At 54.0% G+C, this 25,902-nt stretch overlaps 1 protein-coding gene across 22 annotated transcripts in view; it reads right to left on the reverse strand.

Moving 5' to 3' along the window:
- The window catches only part of TSPAN18 (tetraspanin 18), a 202,801-nt gene that overhangs the window by 5,176 nt on the left and 171,723 nt on the right, over positions 1 to 25,902 (reverse strand). For 11 of the 22 annotated variants that reach the window (XM_074013871.1, XM_074013866.1, XM_074013860.1 and 8 more), the window contains 6 exons: positions 19,998 to 20,070; positions 16,660 to 16,854; positions 8,640 to 8,714; positions 7,433 to 7,531; positions 6,780 to 6,962; positions 106 to 189 (listed from right to left, as the gene is read on the reverse strand). In XM_074013871.1, the coding sequence (XP_073869972.1) occupies positions 106 to 189; positions 6,780 to 6,962; positions 7,433 to 7,531; positions 8,640 to 8,714; positions 16,660 to 16,854; positions 19,998 to 20,060 (699 nt within the window). In that variant the 5' untranslated portion in view covers positions 20,061 to 20,070. Of the gene's footprint in view, positions 1 to 105; positions 190 to 4,695; positions 6,273 to 6,779; positions 6,963 to 7,432; positions 7,532 to 8,639; positions 8,715 to 16,659; positions 16,855 to 19,997; positions 20,071 to 25,902 lie in introns of those variants that run through there. The other 11 variants (XM_065528276.2, XM_045371699.3, XM_045371698.3 and 8 more) reach the window with 1 other exon arrangement.

Genomic DNA, 25,902 nt, shown 5'->3' on the forward strand with positions numbered 1-25,902 from the left:
GTCCCAGGTGAAGGAAATGAAGAGGGAGGGAGGCTGGGGGCATCTGCCTAGGCTCCAAGTGAAGCTTCATCCTGGGGAGCGGAAGAAGTGGAGGCCTTTACTTACCTCGATGGCCAGTACCCCGATGGCAAGGGCTCCGGCCAGGTAGACGTAGGTTTCGAAGGTGTTGAGGATCACCGTGTAACAGCCCTTGGAGGGAGGGATGAGAGGTGAAGTTATGGCCAGGGGATGACAGTCCTGGAGTCAGAGTCAGCATGTGGACTAGGGTTCATGGCAGGTGTCCCCAGAGCTCTCACCCTATCACATGGCTGCTGAGACAGGACAGTGGGGAGGGGGTGCAGAGCAGGAGACCCAGAAGCAGTGACTTGGCAGCAATGCACCAAAGACCCTCCTTGCCACCTGGCCCCTAAGGTGAGGCAGAGAACTGACAGTGTGCGGGCCATGCCTTATGTCGCTACTACAGTGATTGGAAGATTGGGAAATTTCCCACAAATATCTGAACCTCTGGAGAAATCAGAAGAACCAACAAGGGGAGCTATTCCTTTTCACATCAGCACTGTCAGCAGCTGCTGCCTTCGGATGCAACAGGTGCTCCCTGGGGTCCGCAGGATCCCCCCACCCCATTCCCTATTGTCCCACACCCACTCCCCTACTGTTCCTTGTGACCTGCCTGGCTGCAGGAGTTCTGATTTTCAACCACTTCCCCAAGGAAACACTCCAGCGTTCAAATCCCTGCTCGCATGCCACCTCCTTCGGGCAGCTTTCTGAACCAGCCCAGCCCACAGGCTCTGGAGTTAATTCCCATGCTCTTACTGCTTTCTTAAGCAATCCTGGATATATATAAACTGAGACAGCGACAGAGATCGAGATCCAGATAGAGATTGAGATAAATAGAGAGGAATGAGGTGTGGGGAGACAGAGAAAAAGCCAGCCAGTGCCAAGCCAGGAGCTGCCAGTCCATGGCTGCGGCCCCCTCTGACCCTGAGCACCTCACATCTCTGTCATCTTCATGTTCATAACTCTCCCCTCCCCCATGCTGACCACAGAGACTGATGCATGGTACTTGCTTTGAATGACACATATTTTCAAAGTGGGAGAACTTTCCTTCCTTTATAGGAACCTGCATATTCTCTGGGCCCAGGCTGAGAACCTGCAAGGGAACAAGTCCCCAGGTGGGGGTGGAGAGATCATGCCCAGCCCTTTTTCGGTGACGGTTGCTATTTCTGGGCTCTGTTGAGACCGGGGATTCCTGGGTGTTCACATACTAACTTCTGTTGTCCATCACGCAGAAACCCAGCCCCTTTGGCCAAAAGTGGGACTGAGGCTGTACCCAGGCAGGTGGGCAGCAGGGCCTGATCTGGGACTAGTGGCCAGGTGATGTCCTAGTACCTGCCTGGAGGCTGACCAGGAGCTGGGCCGGGAAGGCCCCCAGAAGCCCTCCCTGGAGCCCCATGGAGCAAACGGGATATACCCAGATAGAAACAGACCCCACCAGCACAACGGTCTGGGTCCATGAGACTCTCGGGACTGAGTGTGCGTGGGAATAATCCGGGAAGTGCTTAGCAATGCAGATACCAAGGCCTCGCCTCACAACACTGGGTCACTGGGTCTGGAGTGGAGCCCAGGAATCAGCATTATAGGACGATGCCCAAGGTAATTTCTAGTGACCAGGCTGTGTGTGGCCAGGCTTTGAAAGACCTCAAGCCCAGAGATGACAACAAGGAGAAAAGATCTTAATTGGACCTTCAGGCCTTGTCTCTGCTGTGGCACTGGGAGCCCAGTAAAGAGCTGTATGACTGGGACGGAGTCCTAAGGGCAACCCAGGGGTCCCTACCCTAGGCCAGGTCAGGACATCATTGTGGCTGGGGGTCCCTTCAGGGCTGGCCCATCCATTCAGTGAGGCCCAGGGTCCATCCCGGATCTGCCAGCTTACCCATGCTGGAGCCCCAAATCCTTTGTTAAGCGATTTTGAGGCATTAGAACCCTAAAACGCAGAACTATAACTGCAAAAAAACTAACCTGCTCTGCAAGCGAGGAAAGAGAGATGAGTTGCATTGTTTTGGGATCAGCCCTGGCAGGGGACACCTTGGCCCTCCCATCATCCCCTCAGCGTTCCGCGTGCCCGCCAGCCACAGGCACATCATTCCACATCCTGCAGGCCCAGCACACACCCTGGGTTTGTAAAGTTCTTTGAGGGGTTTCCCAAACAGGGAATAGCAATGGCTCAGGAGAGTGGTAGCTGGCAGTGGTTACACAGGTGAGCCCTGGGGCCTGGCTGCCTGGGGTCCCAGCCAGCGCTGCCACTTGCTTGCTGTGTGACCTTGGGCTATTTACTTCCTCTCTCTATGCCTCAGTTGCCCCATCTATACAATGGGGCCAGGTAGATTACCTCATGGGATTGCTGCGAGGATAAAATGAGATACTGCAGGTAAGGCACTAGGAAGAGTGTTGGGAAGTAGCAAACTCTCAATCTCAATCCCTGTTAGGATTACCAAGGATTACTGTCTGTCTCTCCGTGCCGCGCTCTCAGCATATCCTGAGTGGTGGAAAGTGTCTGAGCATAGAGTTGAGTGTTATTGCAATACAATCTGTCTCTCTCTCTCTCTCTCTCTCTCTCACACACACACACACACACACACACACACACACACACACACACACACACACACACCCAGAAGGGGACAGGAGAAGCAGCACATCTCTTCTGGAGCATGAAATTAATTTTGAGATGCCTTACCCGGGGAAACTGGCAAGAAGCTGGGGACCTTGTCCAGCAGAGGGAAGCTGAGCCCCGCTGTGTGGCACCTGGGCCTTGACAGCTCATCTTCCACTATTAGGCTTTGGCACCAAAGACCCTTCAGGCCCCTGGACTTAACCAAGCAGCCCAGGTTGGCCAATGGAAGCTTCCCAGGAACAGACACCCTTGGGGAGGTTGGGGCGTGGACGGTACGCCACCACCCACGCTGAGTGTCTGCTCTCTTGATAACTTTGCTGGGGCCTCGTGGGCTCTTTCTCACTTGATCTCATTATAGCCCCTCAGGAAGGAGGGGTCTTACCTGCACTTTACCCAAAATAAAAGGGAGGGAGGGAGGAGCAGTGGCTAACTTGCTTAACGTCACACACGAGGAAGGGAAGCCAGGATTTACACTGAGGGGGATTCCAAATTCCCCGTCTTTCCTCTGTTCTAAAGGGAAAGGGGGTTGGCATGGGCGGCTGGGTTATCCCTCCTGTGGGCCAGGCCCTGCTGTGGCTCAGAGCTTACATCTACACACCTGGAGGTTGCTTCACTGCCTCCCACCATCTCTCCCCCAGGACTGTTTCCCCTGTCACCACCCGGCGAGACACATGGCGGGGAGCCTCTCCCCAGCCTGCCACCACAGACTATGAGTCCTCTAACCATGTGGGCTGTTGCCAGTGCCATCCTCCCTCTCTGCTGGGTGGGCACATCCCCTGGCCCCTGCTGCCACCCACAGTCACCCCCCACCTAATCTGACGAGGGGCTGCCAGGCCCGGTTGCCACCACAATGGTCACCTACATGCAATGCTTCCCACATGTACATCTCCAGCACCAGCCCCCTCCAGCTCCACCCCATACACCCAACTGCCCACTGGGCACCTCTGCTCGGCTGTTCCAAAGGCTTTTTTTTGTTTGTTTGTTTTGAGATGGAGTCTCACTCTGTTGCCCAGGCTGAAGTGCAGTGGCGCGATCTCAGCTCACCGCAACCTCTGCCTCCCGGGTTCAAGTGATTCTCCTGCCTCAGCCTCCCAAGTAGCTGGGATTATAGGTGCATGCCACCATGCCAGGCTAATTTTTGTATTTTTAGAGATGGGGTTTCTCCATGTTGGCCGGGCTGGTCTTGAACTCCTGACCACAGGTGATCCGCCGGCCTCGGCCTCCCAAAGTGTTGGGATTACAGGCATGGGCCACCGTGCCTGGCCTCCAAAGGTTTCTTAGACTCAACATGCCCTAGACTGAATGCAAGATCTTCCCCAAACCAGAAGCCAGTCACTCACCAACTCCTCCTGCCCCTCCTCCAATGAGGACCCATCACGAAGGCTGGTAGATTTTGCCTCCTGAACATTTCTCAGATCCACACACCTGTCTGTCTTTACCGCCATCACCCTGGTCTTACCTGCTGTTCTTTCTCACTGGCCCAGTGTAAAAGCCCCCTGTCTACCCAGGTCCACCACCAATGTGGACCAGGGGGCCATAGAGCAACTAGGATGCCCCTGTGGCCACGCCACATATCCCTGCACACCTCACCCCCACCCCAACCCCCACAGCGAACTCAACTCTTCCCACATCCTTGCCATGGACCTGCCAGCAAAGTCAGAAATGCATCCTGGGGCCGGGCACGGTGGTTCACGCCTGTAATCCCAGCACTTTGGGAAGCCGAGGGGGTGATCATTTGAGGTCAGGAGTTCGAGACCAGCCTGGCCAACATGGTGAAACCCCGGTCTCTACCAAAAAATACAAAAATTAGCTGGGTGTGGTGGCACGTGCCTGTAGTCCCAGCTACTTGAGAGGCTGAGGTGGGAGAATCACTTGAACCTGGGAGGTGGAGGTTGCAGTGAGCCAGGATTGTGCCATTTCACTCCAGCCTGAGCGACAGAGCGAGACTCAGCCTCCAAAAAAAAAAAAAAAATGCATCCTGGGCTTTAAGCAAGGGGGCTTTGGAGAAAAAGACAAATAGAGACAGTCCCACCGCAGCAGGTTTTTAATGGGAAGAAATGCCCAGGAGGGACGTGAATGTCTCAGCAAAGAAACCCCAGGAGCCAATCTCAGATCCTCAGGAACAACAGAGTCACTGGAAAGAAGGAACGTGGCTGTGCAGGGACCTCTCTGATGAGCTCCGATTTTGAAGACATGCCCATGAGAGGAAAGGAGATACCCTAACGGAGGATGAGTCCAGAAATGGGAAGCACATCTTATATGCAGAACGGGGCCCATGGGAAGCCTCCTAAAAACTTACAAGTAGCATTAGAAGGCTCTAAGTTTGGCTGTTGGCAACGGGCATCTCAAACCCCTTCCACAAGTGAGAAATTCACTGGTCTTTCACATAAAACCCTGCGCTCTGGTGGTCACGCTGCACCATGGGACTGTCCACGGCCCAGCCTCCTTCTCTCTGGATGCTCTGCCATCCTAGGGGCCACCTCCCTCTGCCAAGTCCCAGACAGAGAAAAAAGGAGGGGTGGACACAGCACTTTCTCTTAAGGATGCGACTCAAGTTGCACAAATCACCTCTGCTCGCCTCCGGTTGACCAGAACTCGGTCACATGGTCTAGCTGCAAGGCAGGCTGGGAAGCGCAGCCTCTAGCTGGTGGTCATGGGGTGTGAGAACCATTCTCTTCACAGGGGAGCGGGGGTGAATGGAACATAGGGGGCAGCCAGCAGCCTCTGCCAACGTATGGAATGTGAGGTCCAGAGAGGGTGTCTTGGCCAAGACAATGCAGCAGTTAACAGCCCATCCCCACCTGCCATGGAAGCCTGAAACTCCCCTCCCCACCCTGCAGCTGCTCCCCACGGCAGGTCTCTCTGCCCCACGTCCACAGTGGCCTCAACTCAGGGCCCTCATTTCTCTACTGAGCCTCTTTCCTCCAGTGCAGGAAGGCAGGATGAGGAGGGACAGAGAGAATGTGGCCCTCAGGGCCTCAGGAATCCATGTGGAGGTGCCAGGGCCAGAGGGGCTGAGTTCCTGGGGCAGAGCTGAGGCTGGAAAGGGCCCGCCAGAGCCCCAAGACCCAGGCCTCTGCTCACTGTCACCTCCTCTGGGACTTTGCAAACTCTGCCTTGAGCCCCCGCCCAAGGCCCATTATAGCCCCTCATCTGTAGGGTATTATTTCTTCGCAGCAATCATGACCATGTGAAATGATTACTTCTCGTTTGTTTGCTGCTTATTCATCTTGCACTTCCTCTGAGATTGTGAGCCTCGAAGGAACAGGGGCCTTGTCTCCTGTCCCCTGCTGTGTCTCTTGCATCTGGAACTCTCCATGAGACCCTCGTTAAAGTCCTACTCAAGCAAGGGCCCAGGGCCCAGGCTTAGATCATCCTCATCCTCTCCCTCCCTCTCCTCCTGCCTAGCCTGGTCACACACCCACACTGGCAGCGTGGGGGCTGGTCAGTAGGAAGAAGAGGATTAAGAGCAAGGGCATTGTGAACTCGTGCGGGGGTGTGGGCAGGAGGCACACAAAGCCAGCCCCTCGTCTTCCCTAGAAATGGCACGTGCAGGAAGGGAAAGGGTTTCTTCCAAGGCTGAGAGGAAGTCCACAGGCTGCAAGAGAACCAGAAAAGTCCAGGAGCTTCTCTGACCTTGGAGAGTCAGGTCAAGGAGACCTCGCTCCCTTAGGGCAGCCCCACATGGCAAGTGAGAGCTTCCTCCAAAATACTGTGTATGGCTAAGAAGGGCCCCCCATTGTGTAATTCTTGTTCTCTCCCCCTCCCTCCCTTTGGACCTGCATTATCAGAAACTCAGGAAACACTGGAAAACTCCTACTTACCCCTGAGCCCCAGCCCAAATGCCCACTCCAGCCTCAGACCATCTGCCACTGTCATCCTTCCCCATTTTGGTTGGATCTCAGGGGCTTGGACGGAGCCTCCATCAGCCCCTGTTCAGGTGCAGGCATCCCATATCACAGCCAGCACTCCCCTGGGATTCCCTCTGGGAATCAGACCCTCTGGGGTAGCTTCAGACCCTCTGGGGTGATAGCACCTCCCACCCAGCTCTGGTCACCCGAGTCCCGATAGACCCACTCCCCTGTCTGGAGAGCAGGGCTGGTACCTGCTTGTTTAGGAACAGGCTCCTTCCCAGGAGGCACTCCTCCCGGCTCAGCAGGACCCCGTCCCGACTTTGGGGTTCCCTCCGGCAGCAGGCCTCCGGCACCTCTTCACTGTCCAGGGTCAGGAGTCGAAACACAGATGCAAACTTAAAGTCTTCAGGCCCGTTGACCCCGCAGCAACCGAACTAGGGGGAGATCCCAGAGAAGGGTCTGGTGGGCAGGAGCAGGACACGGGGCAGGGACAGAGAAGGACAGACAGCCTCTGCAAAGGAGTGGCATCAGAAGACTGGGCATGGGCTGGCTCCACCTGTCCCCACTGTGTGACCATGAGAAAGCCACTCAGCTTCTCTGGGCCTTCAATGTCCTCATCTCTATAACAGGGGTGGTAGTAACAATTCCTAGCTCACCAAGTACTTAGCCCTCCATAAACAGTTGCTCTGGTTATTATCATCATCATAATGACCATTGCTTGGGGAGCCAAGACAGGGATAGCAAACAGGTTTCATCCCAAGTATGGGCTGTGATCAAGTGTGCCTGGAATGCTGCGTGGATGCTGATTCCCAGGCCAGGTCTGATTACTGATGCCTGGCGTGGGCACGTGAACACTGGGCATCGTGGCTCTGAACATTCACAGCCTCTCTGGGGGGTCGCTCACTGTGATCATGACCGAGTTCCAGGTGGCAGAGAAGACGTCCGTGTCGTTATTGCCCTGGTAGTGCTTGGTGAGCTCCTTGGTGAAGAATTCTCGGGTGAGCTGGGGGCAGAGGGAGAAGATGGGCTGAGGCCTGGCAGTTGGGTGCGGCCCCCACCCTCCCTTGTCTCTCCATCCACCTGCTTGGGAGTTGGGGGAATCAGAGCTAGGGGCTGTGCATCCTGGTACCAGGCCCCCTGGGATTCTCCTAAACCACCAACTTGGGGCAGTCTCCTTACCCCCAAGGTAGAAAGGAAGGCTATACACATGCACACCTCATGGAGCCGAGGTCAGGGCGCGCTGAGGACCTCGCTCCGCCTGCAGCTCTGCCCAGAGGGAGGGCGTATCTGGGCGGGGAGTTTGCCCCTCATCCCACCCCTTCCACCCTGAGCTATTCCCCAGACAGAGCTAAGCAGACGCCCTGGGTCCCAGGCCCTGAAGAAGCTACAGCACCAGGCAAGAAGTCTTTGTACATCCATTTCGAGAAGAGTCCGTCTCAGTTTCTCTCAAAACATTCTCCTTCCCTCCGGCAGCAGTGAAGGGCGAGGGCCCTGGGTGCTGCTTAGCAGAGGAGATCATCTGGGCACATGTGTCTGCCCACAGGCTGTGGTGGCCGCCTCCTCTGCTCCGTGCTGACCACCCTCCCGGCCTGCCTCCTCTACCCCAGGGCCATCTTGTGTCTCCTGTTCCATTGCCCCTCCTCCTCTCTCATCTTTCCCCCTCCCCCTGCCCCCGTCTCCCTTTGGCTATTGCCTGGCTCTTGTCAACTCAGGGGTGGCATCTGGCAGGCTAGCTGCCTGTAGCCTCTGGAACTTGGTGGCCTGTGAGGCCAAGGTACCCAGGAGGATACCAGCCAGGACCTCCTCCGAGGGCAGTCTGCCCTGTGCTCCTACATTCCAGGGCTTGGGATAGCCTCTCTGACTATTCTTATGGGGTTGTACCAGATGCTTTGGGAGCAGAGAAAAGCCCTTGCAGGAACAGGCTTACTGGGGTCTCTCTCTGGCCTGGGGGGGCCTTGCCAGGCGGGTGGGGCCATGACTTGGGCTGGAAGTGCCAGATGAGAGGCTGCCCACTCTCTGAGACCCTTCAGTGAGGGGAGAAGCCAGACCTGAATGGCCACCAATCTCTTCCTAATAGCAGGAGGCAGGAAAGCTTGGGGCCTGGTACGTACATTTTCCCTGAAGATGAAGGCCAGGATGGCTGCTGAGAGCTCCGCCAGGAAGATGATCAGGATGAATAGGAAGAACTGCAGGGAGAGGAACAGGCTTGTGAGCCCAGAGGGCAGGCAGGGGATGGGGCGGCCACTGGCCAATGCAGTCGTCCACCTGTCATACCGGTGACGCAATACACTCATTTTATAAGATTAAGACACTCCACTGCTATCAGTCAGACATTTTTCATAACAAATACACCAGTGATGCCTCCTTGGAGTCAACAGGATTGTGATCAAAATATGAAAAGAATAAACAAATATATACATTCCATGCAAATGGTACCCTTACAGAGGCTCCTTGTACAGTGTGCAGCCTGAACAACCCTACTTAGCCGCCCTGGAAGGAGATCGCTGATGAAACCCGTTTGAGCCCATTCTGGGTAAATTTCCTTCTGTGTGGGTTGTACGGGCTATGAGAATCCTGAGTGCCTTGGGGATCTGCAGCTGGATTTCCCCACCTTGCCAGCCCCAGGGCCACCTCTCCCTGCCCCACTGCCTCTGGTTCCCATGGGAAGTGGGGAGGTCACATTAACCTTCAGCCAAAATCCAAGGAAAAAGATTGGAGGGAAGGTGGTATGACTACCAAATCTCAAAACCCAGGGGCCAGGAGTTGGCTATCTAACACAGGCTCCTGCTCCACTCACTGAATGTGATGTTCCCTGAATGAACCACAGTGCCTCTCATTTCGGCGACCTCGACAGGCTGCGTTACCTCGGCCAGGAAGGCACTGCCCTTCCTTGCCTACCAGTTCTGCATTTCTCCAGATCAGGTGAAGCCTCAGCCCCTCTCCTGGGCTCCCCCACACCACAGTGCCCAGTAGAGGTGCCCGCACGGCATTAGCACAGGAGCTGTCACTCAGTGCGCTGCCTGCTCGGATGTCTGGGTCAGCACAGGTGTTGACGCAGGACTCTTAGATGGATGAATGAGCCCAGGGTGAAGCACTCGCCTTCAATGAAGTCCCTGTGACCTGCCACATCACCCCCCCTGGTCATTGTGTGGGTTCCTTTGGGCTGAGAGCTGTCAACAGAAGAAACTGGCTTTGCCTTCATTACCCAGCATAGCTGGTGCCCTTGACAAAGTCCGTTGTCACCCTACCTGGAAACCACCAGCAGAGGACTTTATCCCTGGCACACACACAGACTGGTTCTTCCATGCCCTCCCAGGTACCTAGGCAGCGGCCAGACCTGCTCTCTGGGGTCCCAGTCATCAGGACTGCCTGCCTGTCCCTGACGTGCCAGGCTGCAAGGAGGCAAAGGGTGTTGGGCTTCAAGTCAGGACACCTCAGGGCCCGCCTTGTCTGTCCTCGCGTGTCATGGGACAATCACTCAAACAAACCCCTTCGAGCCTCAGTTTTCTTGCCAGAAAAATGGGGATGTGGAGACCCACTTCCGGGGTTTCCCTGTGGGGAATCAGGAGGAATCTGAAAGCGTTTCCCCTGTTGGAAATGAGCCCAAGCTGAGCTTGGCACTGGGCTCTCATGTGCAGAAGGGCAGCGAATGTGGGCCACGAGCAGGCTCCTCTGTGACCTCCTAGGCCCGGCTCCTGGTGAGGCACTGGCCTCCTCGCAGATGCTCTGTGGGCTGCTGACAATACCTTTAGGTGTCTCTCTCCCGGAATGTGCCTCTTGTGGTCAGAGGAAGATTTCTGTCACTTTATCCCCACCCCAGGGAGACCCCAGTCCAATTCCCTCCCTGACTCCAGTACCCACAGCGGCTGCCTTCTAGAGGACCTGAGGCTTCTCCAAACTGCATGGGCCGGGGACCACCTTAGCGAGAGCCTCGGGAGGGCTGTAGAATCTGTCCATTCCGCACACAGACATAAAACATCTCCGAGGCCTGGCAGGCGGGTTTTAGTTTTTGTAAATGTCCAAACCTAAGGAGAGCCCTTGCTTCAGCGGAGCAGCCAGCCTGCGGCGGGGATGTGTCACTCCTCCCTCCTGCATTGTGCTGGCTGGCCTCTGTCCCCAGCCACCACGTCAAGTCTGCTTCAGCCCTCAGATGCACCGTGGGCCCCTGAGCCCCTGAGGTCTCACTGGGCTCCAGCTGCTCCGACATAGGCTTCTGCTGTCACAGGGGACTGCCGGGCACCGGACGCTGTTCTCACGGTCTCTTTTCTATGTAGTTTCCCCCTGTTCGAAGTTGAGGAAGCTCAAGCTGGAGAAGGGAAATGACTACCCCACAGGTGCAGAGCTCTTCGGAGCTTTGCAGAGAGAATGCTTCCCTCCTGGCCCAGCTGCCTTTTCAGAGCGCCAGGCTGCGTCTGCTCCCTGATGCAGGGTGTGGCTCGGGCATTGCTCTGTCACTGTCTCTTCTGAGCCCAGGAGTCTGCCTCCACAGCTCAGTAGGGTCTGCTGGGTGGCCTGCCTGGCACATCTGGATGAGGGACACCAGGCCAGATGCTCGTGTGCTCCCTGAAGAGGGGGCTGACCTCCAGCTGAGGTCAGGGAGCAGAGTTCCCCAACCAGAGCAGAGTGTGATGAGGGCGGGGTGGGGGGAGCCCCTGTGCCCCAGGTCACAATGCCCATGGTCCATTCTGCCACTCCCACAATTCTCATTTCCAGGAGGAAATGAGAAATGTGTTTTCTGCCTCTGCAGCCTCACCTCCCCTGTGACAGTGACGGAGGCCGCTGGCAGGGATCCTGGCACTTCCATTTGACTGGTGATGGATGGCCATCCACTTCCATTACACGGGGCCTCTATGAGGAGCCCCTCCCTGCCCTCTGTCCTCTCATTGGAGCTACTGGCAGATCCCCAGGCTGGCAAGGAGCAGCCTCGGAAATGGTTTCCATCCACGGCAATGAGCTGGAGCTGGCGTGCCCACCAGCCTCGGCCTGGACAGTGATAAATAATGGACGAAGCAGATCGCAAGCCTTGTGCACTCTGCGTGCCCGTCACTCTGGGACGTGTGTGTGCGGTTCAGGATGACTGCGCATGGCTTCCAGGAGGTAATGCAGGTGCAGTGCTTCTCGCAAGACTGGCATGACATGAGAGCTGCTCAGATGGTTACTTAGAGCCCAGAGGAAGCACACCCCTCCCGAAGACAAGTGCTGGTGTGGGCGGCTCTGGAAAAACAGCAACAGCTACTTGCTGAGTCCTTGCTACCCAGACACTGTGGATCTTACACGGATCATCTCATCAAGCCCTCTCATCTATTGAGACAGATGCTGTTATCAGCAACACCCCCATTTTACTGACAGGGGATTGTGGCTGAGAGGAGCAGTACTTGGCCCAAGCTGGCATAGCTGGTGGGTAGTACCTCTGGGACTTCACCCCAAGAACTCTGATTGCGGAACACAGCCTCTCATCACCATGTTACCCTGGAAGCTACGGGAGCCCCGAGGTCTTACGGTTTCCACATGGCCTGCAAAGCCTCCTGAGGCTCAGCACCAATGCTTCTAGTTTCCCATTTATAGAGTGCTTAGGCATCCCACAAAGAGAGCCAAGCAAAACATGCATTTCCCACTGGTTCATGAACGCAACACTACCACTGGGAAGGAAGTATGATTATCCTCATTTTATATATGAGGAATCTAAGGTTCAGAGTGGTTAAGTGAGCAGCCCCAGGTCATACAGCCAGGAAATGGCAGAGCAGGAGTTAGAGCCTCAGCTTTTCTGACTCCAAAGTCTATGCACTTAGCCAAACCTCTGATACCACGTCCTCTCTGTTCCTTGGCTCCAGAGCTGTTTATTAAGCACCTGCTCCGTGCCAGGCACTGTGCTAGGTATTGGCAAATAAATGCATACAAGGCAGACTCAGTTCCCATCTTCATGGAGTTTCCATTGACCTGAAGCATCAGGAGATGAGATATAAAAATAAACCTGGGAAGCCGTGGACTGGAGGAAGTGGGCCTTCCCAGGCACAGGGCCTGGGCGTGACTTGAGTATGTGGGAGTGTGAATCAAAGTGCAAGGCCGCGGTGCCCACGGCAGTCACAATGCCACTTCTGCCAACTCGCCCTTCTCCAGCATGAAAATGTCCTCCTGCTTAAGACTATTTACCAGTGTTAAAGTCCTTTGGGGAATTCCCCTGGACCCAGACATTCTTGGGGCTTCCCCTCATCAAGGCCTTTCCCAGGGTTTGCATCCCATTTGCCTAAGGACACAATTGTCAGCCATTCCTGATCCTCTAATTTGCATCACTTTCCCTAGGATGGAAAAATTAGCAAAGGGGAGGAAACTGCTATGTTGCCTAGTTGGGAATATTTCCAGGCTTTTCTAACCCATCTGCTTATAGGCAATGTCTGCTCACAGTTCCCCTGTCTAATAAATATTTACCAAATTTACATACCGCATGTACAATTCAGCTCATTTATCTTTTCTGAATATACTCATCTCTTTTTGCTGTTCTTTTTTCCAGTTGAGCTTGCCTTCATTGTAAAATACTTTTAAAATTAGAATTTTTAGATAAGTTGGCTTAAAAAATCCTTGAAATACTCAAAGGTGAGCAAATGGGAAAAAGGGATGCCACACATTTTCAATAGGAGGCTGAAACTGTCTTATTGCATGTGAGTGCTATCATACTGATCAATGCAAGTATTTGGGAAATGGATCTTTAGATAGATAAATTGATCACAGAGTGGTTTGGTCATTAGTCTGATTGTCCCCAGGTCCTGTGGGACTTCAGTTTCAGAGCAGAGGGAAGGGGATCCTCAGCCCCATCTCAAGGCTTCCTTGCTTTGCGAACCTTTGAGCCAGGTTTCCTGGACTGACTAAAGTCACTCTTTTGGCCCCTCTCAAGACAAGCCTTTTCTCCTTTCCAACAGGCTGGGAAGGCAGTGAAAGGCTTCTAGAAGGATCCCAGAAGCTGCCAGGGGTGAGGCTCCATGCCCTCTTCCGTTGGAACCACCACACAGTTAGGTCCAGGTTCAGCCAGGAAGGGAGAAGTGGTTTTTTTTTTATTTTTTTAGGGCATAAACCTTTTTGAAAACCTTCCAGAAATTTTGGTGCCTTTCTCTGGAAATACAGAACCCCCCAACCCCCATGCAGGCAACACACATGGACACACAACACACATGTGCACACACAGGCACATGTCCACACACATACATATGTGCACCCATGCACGCACGACACCCACGCACGCATGACACCCACGCACATGTAACACCCATGCATGCCTAACACCCATGCACATACAACACCCATGCACAAAGCAATGCACACATGTAAACACAAGCACACACAATAGAACACAACATACATGCACATACAACACACATGCAAATACACATGAGTATGCACACAATCCACGTATATACAACACACATAAACAGGCCCTGCCATAACATTTTGCATATAATTTTAGGTAAATTTTGGAGTCCATTCCAGGTTAGGAGCCTGTGGATGGCCCTGGTCTGGGAGCCAGAAGACCTTGATCCAAGCGTCCTCTGCCTCTGACCCACACTGTGACCTCAGGCTTGTATGGGTGGGGCCTTAGAGAGGGGAGGGCAAGCAGAGGAAGTGGAGAGAGACAGGGTAACGGGGAAGGGAGAGATCAGGACAGGGACAAGGAAAGGGCGTAGGAATAAAAACAGAGATCAAGAGAAGGACAAGGCCAAGTGTGTTGGTGCCCGCCTTGAATGCCAACACTTTGGGAGGCCGAGCGGTGGATCTCTTGAGCCCAGGAGTTCAAAACCAGCCTGAGCAACATGGCAAAACCTTGTCTCTACAAAAAAATACAAAAATTAGCTGGGTGTGGCGGTATGTGCCTGTGGTCCCAGCTACTCAGGGGGCTGAGGTGGGAGGATCACTTGAGGCTAGGAGGTTGAGGCTGCAGTGAGCCGAGATCACACGGCTGCACACCAGCTTGGGCCACAGACTGAGACCCTGTCAAAAAATAAAAAAGGACAGAGATGGGAAGGACAGAGGCAGAGGGGAAAGAAAGGGAGCTGCACCGAGATAGGCAGAAGGAAGGGGGACAAAGGGAGAGAGACGGGGTTGGGAGGGGAGGGGAAGGGTCTGCCATCAGGCCTTGTCGAAGGGCCCCCAGCCTGGCAGCCAGGATCAGCTCTCTCGGGAGGATCGTGGACACATTTCCTATCCCTGGGTCTCAGTCCTGCCTCCCATAGCATGGGAGGGAGGACAGCCTCGGGTGGCTGGCAGGTTTGCAGGCAGCCACTTACTGGAGGAGACTGGAGCCGCCCCAGCCTGGTCCCAGCCAAGAACACCAGCCTGGCTTCCTGTCTTGGCTTCAGAGCCGAACCCATTAACAATGAATGAGCCCCTGGGGGCCGAGGTGAGGAGGGGGAAAGGGAGGCTGGGTGTGTCCTGGGACCCATATCCCAGCTCCTTTTAAAGTCCGCTCGGGCTCCCCAGCCAAGACTTCTGCAAGCACCGTGACAAGCAGTAGAGAACTGTCCACCAGGGGGCGCTCACAGTTTTTCTTTGTTTCGCTTCAAATGAAGTCTGTGGTGGTTGTGCTGTTGTAGGACACATGGGCCCAAGGCTCCCTGTCACTCATTTGGCAGCTGACTTCACTTCCTTTGGATGGGGGGCATCTCACCGGGACATGAATGGGGCCGTGCAGTGTGCTGTCATCTGGGGAGGAGGTATGGTGCTAGGTCTCTCCTCCCAGCTGGTGCTGGTGCTGGCTTATCCACAGAATTTTGCAAGGGAGCCCTCCAGCCAACCAGCCCAGGTCTCCCTGTCATTTAACTCTGCCCACGAATTTTCACACGAGGAGCATCCACAAGTTGACCCAGCCACATCCACACTTCTCTAAACAGGGCTGTTTTTAACTTACCCTGTAGCAGGACTGGGCTCAGCCCAGAAGTTCTCCAAGTCCAGGACTTCTTAGAGGAGAGAAGACCTACCCGCTGAGCACAGGAAAGCAGGTGGAGACCCCAAGCACCACCGCCCATGGGAATCCAGGAGACCAGAGAACTAGAGACGCACTGCCTGTCTGGTTTGGCTGTGATCTATAGCTGAGCTGGCCTGCCCATCATTTAACAAGAAGACTCGGCTGCTCTCTGGGAGGTCAGGGAACTAGACGGGAGCCGCACCCTTAGGGGATGGAGCAGGGAGTACACTCAAATCAGGCCTGCCCGCTGCCCAGCTCATCCGCACAGCTCGGCTGCCTCCCCTGTGCCTGTCTGTGAGGGAAGGGACCGTCGCTCCTGGTCCCCGACGCATCTTCAGCACCCAGTGAACTACATGCGCATGACAGGAGTTCAAGGGCTATTTACTTGATGACTAAGAAACCTTCAGAGGCCATATCACACCTACTTCAGAATTGGATATCTACAAGGGGAAGGCCTCATCTACTAGCCATCTTAGCGATGTTACTAAGGAATTATATATTAGAGTTTTTAATAGCAAGCAAGTGGAAAAACATCAAGGTCAATGTCAGTGCTCTCAGTTGACCACGCCTTGGAGACGCCTGGTTGTTCAGACCTGGACGCAAGGCTCCCTCCACCTGGGCCAGCTCACCTACTGCAGGCGTGGGCCTGGTAAAAAAGCAGACTCTGGAAGCTGGCGCCACCAAGGCAAATGGAAAAGGCTGGGGACCATCCCACCCCTGGAGGTGGGCCTATGTGGCACAAACCTCATTCTGAGTTTCCTGGCATGTGGATACAGACTAGGTGTGCGTTAAGCCAAGGGCCCTGGCTTGTCTGCAGGAAAGCAACAAAGTGAAGTGGGAAAGAGGAAGGGCTGCCCCGGGGAAAAAAACAGGTCCCAAAGGCATGGGAAGAGGCAGCCTGAAGCACTACAAGGGCCCTGGCCTAGCGTCTGTGTCATCCCCTCTGCCGCCAACTCCATGGGACTCTGGGCAAGTCGCTGAGCATCTCACGGTTTCAGGACTATTGACGACCGAATGAGTGCGGTCAGATGTGCTCATCTCCACGATCCCTTCTTTGACAGCCCGCCCCCAGTTTGGGAAGCACTGGTCTGAATGGAAGCCAGGCAGGGCCTGGGAGTCTGCAGCCGATCCCCGACACCCCTCAGAGCACCCATGGGTGGGGTGGGGGCTGGGGTACTCACAAATAGCAGCAGACACTTGTTCTCACGGACGGCCCCGCAGCAGCCCAGGAAGCCGAGCAGAAAGAGCAGGCCCCCCATGGCCAGGAGGATGTAGGCGCCCGTGAGGAGCAGAGGATTGGCAGCCACGATCTCCCGGAAGCCGGTGGGGTCCACCATGACCCAGATGCCGATGGCCAGCAGGCAGGCCCCGCCCAGCTGCTCGGGCCAGTGGAGGAGTTGGGAGGAGAAATAGGCAGAAAGGGAGGTTAGGCACTTCTGACCCACCACTCCCCTGAGCCGGCCCCAGGGTCGGAGGCATCAAGCACTAGGTGAGCCAGGCAGGAATTCATCTGCAGCGAGAGCCAGTGAGTCCCAGCGGCACCTTGAATTGCTTGGAATTTTTCTAGCTGCCGTGACCTTAAGTGCAACACGTATCCTCTAAATCCAATTTCTGACCCAGGCCCTACCTGGGGCTGCTGAGAAATGTATCATATACAGGCTATTTGCCAATTTTATCTTCTCCTGAAATGTCAAGACCTGTAGGATTAGGAGGTCATCTAGTCCAACCCTCTGATTCCACACAGAGGGGGCCACCAACTTGCTGAAGGTCACACAGCAAGTTCATGGCAGAGTCAGAGATGCCTGCTGGTCGCAGACCCCCTGACTGCAGCCTCAACACCCTAAACAAAGGTCCATGAACATGCTCTGAGTGAGCCCTATGCTGTGTTTGCCCCACCCCATGCTAGGGGCTGGGAAAACACCAACCAAGTCATGGTCATTGTGCCCCACAGGACTCTCAGTGAGGTTTCAACCTGAGAGTGGGCTCCCCTCTCTCAAATCCATGGCTCAAAAGCCTTCTTATTTATGTCTCCATCAACCTGGGCTCTCTGTGCCTTATTTATCTTTGGAAAGAGGTAGCATAGTCTAGAGAGAGAGCTGTGCCACTTATTAGCTGTGTGACCTTAGGCAAGTGTCATAACCTATCTGAGCCTTTTAGCTTCCTTGTGGTCAAAAGAAGACTCAAACACCCACCACCTAAGGCAGCACTAAGGAAGAAAGGATAGAAGGCGTTTAGCAGATTTCAATAAATATCTGTTCCATTTTTCTTTACTTTTTCTGTTTTGAGACAGAGTCTTGCTCTGCTACCTAGGCTGGAGTGCAGTGGCCGGATCACAGCTCACTGCAGCCTTGACCTCCTGGGCCTGAGTCATCCTCCCACCTCAGCCTCCCAAGTCACTGGGACTACAGGTACGTGCCACCAGGCCTGGTTAATTTTTGTATTTTTCTGTAAAGATTGAGTTTCGCCATGTTGCCCAGGCTGGTCTCGAACTCCTGGGCTCAAGTGATCCTCCTGCCTCAGCCTCCCGAACTGTTGGGATTACAGGAGTGAGCCACTGTGCCCAGCCTATTCCATTTTTCTTGGGCACAGATACGTTTTAGAAGCAGACCTGTTGTGGGAAGAACCAAAGTTTGGTACCATGGGATTTGCAGGCTGTAAAGTATTTGAAATCCCTTTGTGTGGTGGGAGGACCGGAGGCCCAAGAGGCCTGTGTGAGGGTTGACAGCTGGGTGACAGGAAAACTGCTGGGCTTTGGCTTGGCTGAGCAGGACTGCAAGCTGAAGACAGCTGATGGCTTTGGGCGAGGGGCGTTTGTAGGTACCCTTAGGGCAGCAGTCCAGTGGAGACGCCTGAAGGACTCAGCAGGGGAAAGAGAAGGAAAGACCTAACAGGCATGGCCAGCGACAGGGTTTCCATTTTCGCCATCTGCTGTGCAGTGTCTCTCTCCTTTTTTTTTTTTTTTTTTTTTTTTTCTGAAACAGAGTCTCACTCTGTCACCTAGGCTGGAGTACAGTGGCATGATCTCAGCTAACCGCAAACTCCGCCTCCCGTGTACAAACGATTCTTCTGCCTCAGCCTCCCAAGCAGCTGGGATTACAGGTACCCGCCACCACGCATGGCTAATTTTTGTATTTTTAGTAGAGACGGGGTTTCACCATGTTGGCCAGGCTGGTCTCGAACTCTTGACCTCAGGTGATCCACTCGCCTCTGCCTCCCAAAGTGCTGGGATTACAGACGTGAGCCACTGTGCCCAGCCTGTGCCTCTCTCGTTGGTCTCCCACACGACCTCCAGGAAAATCTGTGTCTCCTTATTGTTGCCGGAGATTTGGGGATTCAGCAACTGTATGCTAAACATTTCAAGGAGGGCCCAGCTCCATTTCAGGTGGGAACGCTGGGGCTGGAGGAAGGATGAGCTGGCCCAGGGTCACCCGGCTTGGAAGGTGGTGACCTTGGGTCTAGAATTCAAGTCTGCCAGGCTTGAGGCTTTTTAGGATGATGAGGTAGGGAAGAGAAACTAAGGGAGTTGCTGAAATGTATATTTTTTAAAAAGACACAAAGATATATAGAGAGAGATAGAGAGGGAAAGATAGACGCTGAGAGAGAGACAGATGGTCAGCCCTGGCCAGAGAGGGGACCCCTCTTTCAAGAGCCTGCCCTGAAGGACATGGGTGGAGGTTTATTCACCCAGGTCTTGGTTGTACTAAGATCAAAGGCTGAGAGGGCTGGACCAGGAAAGCCTGTGGGGGTCCAAGAAGCCAGGGCCACAGCTCTACTCCTGGGAGGGGCCGTGAGTCTGAGCAGAGCCTTCGGTGGGCCACCAGCAGGTGGGTGGGTCACCTGAATGTCCGGGCCTCTGTCCCTTCATATACAGAATCCATAGGTTGGATGGAAATGGAGCTAAGCTATTGAGGACTGACCACATCCAGGGTACTTTGTAAACTAAGCTTGCTTAATTTTCAAAAAGCCTGTTGAGGAAGGTCATTAAGAGATGAAGATACTGAGGTTCAGAGAGGTGAAATGTGTCTCAAATCACAAGCTGCTAAGATGCAGCAGTGGAATTTGAATGCAGGTCTTCCAGTCCCAGAGAGGTTTCTGATTGTATCTGGTGGCTACATGGACTCGGCCCCTCCAGCTCTGAAGTCCATCAACTGCTCAGGGAGATAAGGTTGGGTGGGGCTCCCTCTTGTTGCCCCCTGATCACTCCCATCCCTTCCTTTCCCACTCCCCACGAGGGGTCAGATCCCAACACAGTGGCCGGACTGAGGCCCCCTCCACCTTTTTGAGAGGGGCTGACCCACCCCAGGGCCTGTGTAAAATGTTTCTCCTAAGAAGGTAGGCTCTTCAGAGTGCGGTGGGCACTGCTGGGGGCCCCCTTCCATGAAAGCCTGGCTGGCAGGTACCCCTGCCTCTAGCACCGGCCCCTGTGCTCACCCCAGGGACTCAGCCCAGTGTGACTATTTCAAAGCAGCAGCCAGTTCTGCCCACCCAGCAGAGGCCTGGGAAGACCCAGGATACTTACAAATATGAAGAAATTGAAAACAAACATCAGGTACTTCATGCAGCTCAAACAATCGCCTTCCATGGTGCTCCACCTAAAAACACAAGGCCACCTCAGTCCTCCCGATGGGGGACCCCACCCAGGAAGAACCCCAGCCCCTCCCCAGGGGGGCCCCACAGCCAGCCCCACCCGTGCAAAGGCTGGAAGAAGATGGAGGCCGATCATAGAGATGAGAATGCTGGAGCCAGACTGCTGGGTTTCAGCCCTGGCTCCAGCTTTCATTTGCTGTGTGACCTTGGGCAAATTACTCCACCTCTCTGGATCTTGCTCTCTCCAACTTTAAAGCGGAGATTAAGAACAGAACCTTCCTCCTAGCAGTGTTGTGAAGATGAACTGAAATCCCACAGTAACATGCTTAGCACATCGTCGGGCATGTGGTAAGTGCCCAGCAGTCCCGCTTCACGCTGTTGCTCTACTGCAGGTGTGAGCTGGCCATTTCACAGAAGAGAAAACCAAGGTCCAGAGCCTGGAGGGACTTGCCAAGGTCCCATATCCAGGACCGGAAGCCAGGCCTGACAAACTTCCCACCATCCCACATACCCTCCAGCCACAGAACAGACCAGGGCGGCTGCTTGGTGCCAGTGAGACAGGGTGCTGCAGGGAAAAGGAGAGCAGCCTACCTGGGGGTCTAAAACCTGCTTCTGGGGCCAAAGCCTTCCTGAGCCTTGGCTACGTCGACTCTGAGACCTCCAGCATCCCACCTCCCCGGGAGCCTTTCCTGTCTTCACCTAAAAGTATACCCGTGGCAGCAAAGTCACTGAACACAATTCCATTCAGCCAGCATTGATTGAGCATCTGCTGCTTGCCAGGCACAGCCGGGGCTGCACTGAGATGCAAACGTCCCCCATCCCCCAGGGGAAGCTGACAGCATCTGCTCCCATGAGTCAGACTTCAAGGTGCACAAGACATGTTTACATTCCATATTCGTTATTTTCACATTTTCTTCATAACGGCTCTGAGGAGAGACTCAGGGCAGGGATTAGAGATCCATGCGACAGGTGGGGAAACCGAGACTCAGAATGAAAACGACATGTCCAATGTCCCGCAGCTAGTAAGGGGCAGGGCCAGCACTCAAGCCAGTCCTGAGCTGCCGGCACTGCAGGTGCTTCCAGCAGGGGTGTCTGTACCTCCATGACAGGACTCGGTGCAAAGGGTTCTGGGAGTATGTGTCGGGGTGTGGATGGATGTCGGGGAGATGGTATCTGATTACTTTCTACAGCTCCCGCTTCCTCCCACAGGACATGGCTGGACTCCATCTTCTTCCTCCACAAAATAAGGTTGCTAAGTCTGACTCAAAGGGTTTCTGGGAGGCTTATTATTAATATTAATAATAGTAAAACGTGTATCAAAACATCACATTGGACTCCGTAAACATATACAATTATTATTTGTCAATTTAAAATGAATTTGGGAAAACAGTAATAATTGTAGCCACTGTTTGGGGATCCAACACTGTGCCTAGCGCTTTGCACATATTATCTCGTTTAATCCTTGTGACCACCAAGGAGGTATGTACTCTGATGACACATGCTTCCATCAGCCCAGCCCTCAGAAGGGTTAAGGGATTTGTTCAAGGCCACACAGCTTGTAGGAAGCAGTGACAAGACCCATGGCACATAATGGGTCTCAGCAACTCTGTCCCCTCCCCACCCCAAACCACAATCCAACACTCTCCTCAGCAGCCAGACTAGCACCCTTATATCATAAGGAACAGATGGAGCAGAGCGGTGCCTGCCTCTCATCTTACCTGCCTGGCCACTCCACCCCTCTCCTAATCGGTGATGACAGCACCACCCCAGGCTGTGTTTTGGTCTGAGCTAGAGGTGTTTGTTTGTTTGTTTGTTTGTTTGTTTTTAAGTGTATTTGAATCCATGGAGAGAGGAGCACAGACAGAGCCAGCTGGTAGGGAGTGGGCACGGGAAAGGTTCCTGGTCTCAGGGGTGGTGCCTCGCATCCCTCCTCTCATTGTTTCTGCCAAGGTGTCAGGTGTCTGTCCACCAGCTGAGCTTGGCCAGGCAGACATAGCTAAGGCGCCTGGAGCCCATGAGGAAGGTCTGACAGGCACATGGGCTTTGGATTTGGCACTGGCCCTGGGGCCGGAGGGCTTTCTTCCCTAAAGGGACACCTCCTCCTTGTTGCTCTGCTGGTCCTTAATGCAACTTGGAAAAATGCTGAGCAGGGGAGGCACAAGTGGGGCCACTCAGCATCAAAGCCAGGAAGGGAAGACACTCAGAGCCCACCTGGGACATCCTCCTTCTTATTTTACTAGGAGTGGGAAACAGGCACCAAGTTACCTGGTGAGGAACGCAAGGGAAAATCATGGGGTGAACCTGACCCAGGGACTCCAGGCTCCAAGCTTTTGTCCTTCTAACAGCGCCCCAAGGGTTTCTCTTAAATTGTGTTGGGGGAAGGGGAAATCAGGGTTTTCCTGAGGTTATCCACCCAAGTCTCCACCCCTACAAATAATACTATTTATTGAGCATTTACTATGTGCCGGCTCCGTCCTAATACTTTACATTTACTAACTCACAACAGCCCATGAGATTAGTACTCTTATTATTTTCCGGAGGTGGAAACTGAGACAGACAGAGGCGAGGTGACTTGTCTGAGGTCATAGCTAGTGAGCGGTGAAGCCAAGATTGGAACCCAGGCAGTCCAGCTTGGAAGGACAAAGGACGGTGTGTGTGTGATGGCAGGATGGGGGATTTGTCTTTACTTCAGTGAGCGTGGCCTGAATTCATGACATGCCATCTGCCTTCGGAGGTAAAATCGGATGACACCATCCTCTCTATCACAGGGGTCTCTGAAACATCTCCAGCCTCAGCCCTGCTCCTAGCTTTCTCTCTCATCCAGACATGGCTGCAGCCTCTGGGCTGGGACTGGCCTCCCTACCTCCCCTTCAATCCAGTGCTTCCCTGCTGCCAGAAGGACCCTTCCACAAAGTACATGTCACCACAGCCTTCTCTTGCTGGAACCCAACCTCTATAGGAGACCAAGCTGCCTCCTGCAGACCACAGGACCTCCAAGACTGCCCATGGCCACCTCTTGTTTTTTCTGCCCTGACTTTCCTATCACCACCATCAAAGGAGAGTCCCCCAGAGGTATCTCCCTGAGGCTTACTTGGTGCCTCTGCTCATGCTGATCCCTTCTGTTTGGATTGCCTTTCCACCTACGCCAGTCCCACTTAATTCCTATTCATCCTTTAACACTCGTCACAGGCATCACCTCCTCCAGGAAGCCTTCCCTGATTCCCCCCTCCTGTCCCCATCGAGCCAAGTTCAGTGCCTTCCCCTAATATAATATCCCACGGCCTCTGCTGACATCCATCACTGCCCCCACCAAAATATATACCATAACATCATCAGCCAGCGTTCCTGGTGAATCTCAGAGGAGCAGAATTGTGGCTGTGCGCTCCTGGGACACAGTAGGGTTGCACATGGTTTGGACTAAGTAAAACCCCTCCACACAGAGAGTGTTAATTCAGCAGGGTGTGTAGGAAGCCTGGTGCTGGGCTAAGGCATGCTTCCAGTCATTTGTATCCTCCTCGCCTGCAACAGCTGGAAAGTGGAGCAATAAGGATTCAAACCCACAGCCGTGCTCTCCCTGTGCTCCCTCTCCTTTCTCTGTTGTACCCTTTCCTGGGTGAGGACAGCCCAGGACAGGGCCCTCCTAATGCCCTGCTTGCTCACCCTTCTCTCCAGATCTTCCTGAGGCCTGAAAGCCTAGAGCTGCCAGGGATGGGAGGCACCAGGACAACCTATCCCTTCCCTTTCTCCAGGCCCTGCCCTCCCAGAGGGCAGTGGGCAGGGCTGAGATTCAGTGGGGACCCATAGGGATCGCTGTCCTGCTGTCTGGCCAGCATGTCTTCGGTTGGTTCATGCCAGTGCATAGTGGTTGTTAAGCATCTCAACCACCATCCCTGACTGTGGGGCCTTTGGCTCTTCCTTCCTCACCAAGTCCAGGCTCTCTTCCTGCAGAATGGTCCTCCAGGATACCAATTCCAGGCCAGCTTGCCAACCACATCCCTGATTTCTAGAAGGAACATCTAACCTGCATCTAATCAGCATGGTCCTAAGCATGGGCTCTGAAGTCAGACACACCTGGGTTCGAATCCCAGCCCATCACCTTTTCTACCTCTGCGTCTTTGGGCAAGTGACTTAGCCTGTTGGAACCTCAGTTTCTTCACCTATGAAAATGTCCAATGTAAAGGGCTCCCCGCTGTACCTGTACAGAGCAGGGTGGACAGCTCTTACCACGTCCACACCTAACTGCCTTCATAGGTTACTCACAGGCCTGCTGTTAGATTAGAAACCCAGGACAATGCCTCACACCCCAGAGCCTTTCTATTCTGACCCATCTCTCTTTTCAGCTCTTGGCTGATTTCAGCTCCATGCATCTTCAGACATCTGTGCCCTTTGGAAAGGGAAAAGAGGATAGGAAAGAACATTTATTGAACACTGACTCATGGCTAGTCACGTGCCAGCTCCACAGAACTGACTGCCTTTAATCTCTCCACAAGCCCCTAAAGCAGGATGTACTATGCCCATTTTACAGATGACACTGAGGCTCAGAGAGGTCAAGTAACGTGCCCAGTATCACACAGCTTGTATGCACGGACTGGGCTACAAAACCACCACTCACCCAACTCCAGATCCTGTGTCTCTACCTGATCCAGGAGCAGATGTTCAAGCAGAGAATTGGACACAAGGAGCACTGGCCTAGGAGTCTGGAGCCCAGCCTCCTGCTCTGTAAGTCACTGCTGTGTGACCTTGGGCAAATCACTTTCTCTCTCTGGCCTCAGGGTCTTCATGTGTCAAATGGCAGAGCAGGAATCTGATGCCCTGACCATTTCCTCTATCAGGTCCTAACTCTGATGAACGGGCCTTTGGAGGCAGAGCAGCCACAACAGCGAGAGGCTGAGTACTCCTGTGTGGGAGGCCAGGCTCTGCCATCCCTCCCTCTGCCCACCCAGGCAGAGCTTCTCTCCAGGGTAGGATCCAGCTTCAGCTGGCTCTGGCTTTTTAGCAATTAAGGGGTGTAATAAATACGGCAGCTCATAAACGGACTACCTGTATTTATTGTGTACCACATTCATTGCAGATTACATCTCATGGCCTGGGCTTGCGGAGTGCTGGGTTCCCAGACAAATGCAATCAAAGGAGACGTGTCTCCTGGGAAGAGCCTCCCACAACCTCAAAGGTGAGTCAGGTAGGAAAACAGACAATGTGAGCCCAGGGGCCGGTGGAGAATACGGATGCCTGGGTTCTAGTTTCAGAGCAGGGTGGATGAGTAAAAAGAGTACTTTGGTGCCCAACAGGGGACTGTGTCCCAGCTCTGCCAGGCTTAGCTGGTGGGGCAAGTTACTGAACTGCATACAACTGAATTCCTTCTCTGTAAAGTCAGGATAAAAATAATGTCTTCCTCGGCCAGGCGCGGTGGCTCACGCCTGTAATCCCAGCACTTTGGGAGGCCGAGGCAGGCAGATCACCTGAGGTCAGGAGTTCGAGACCAGCTTGGCCAACATGGTGAAAACCTGTCTCTACTAAAAATAACAAAAATTAGCTGGGGGTGGTGGCAGGCACCTGTAATCCCAGCAACTTGGGAGGCTGACGCAGGAGAATTGCTTGAACCCGGGAGGAAGAGGTGGCAGTGAGCCGAGATCGTGCCATTGCACTCCAGCCTGGGCAACAAGAGCGAAACTCCATCTCAAAAAAAAGCCCTCCTCATGATGCATGGAAAATACTGAGCACAGGGCTTGGCACATAGTAGCTAATAATAGTAACCACTGGCATACACTGAGTTCTTACTATGTGCCAGGGAGCACATACAATTTCATTGAATCCTTGTAAAACTCTGGGAAATAGGT

The sequence above is a fragment of the Macaca fascicularis genome, chromosome 14 (assembly GCF_037993035.2).
Source record: "Macaca fascicularis isolate 582-1 chromosome 14, T2T-MFA8v1.1".
NCBI lineage: Eukaryota > Metazoa > Chordata > Mammalia > Primates > Cercopithecidae > Macaca > Macaca fascicularis.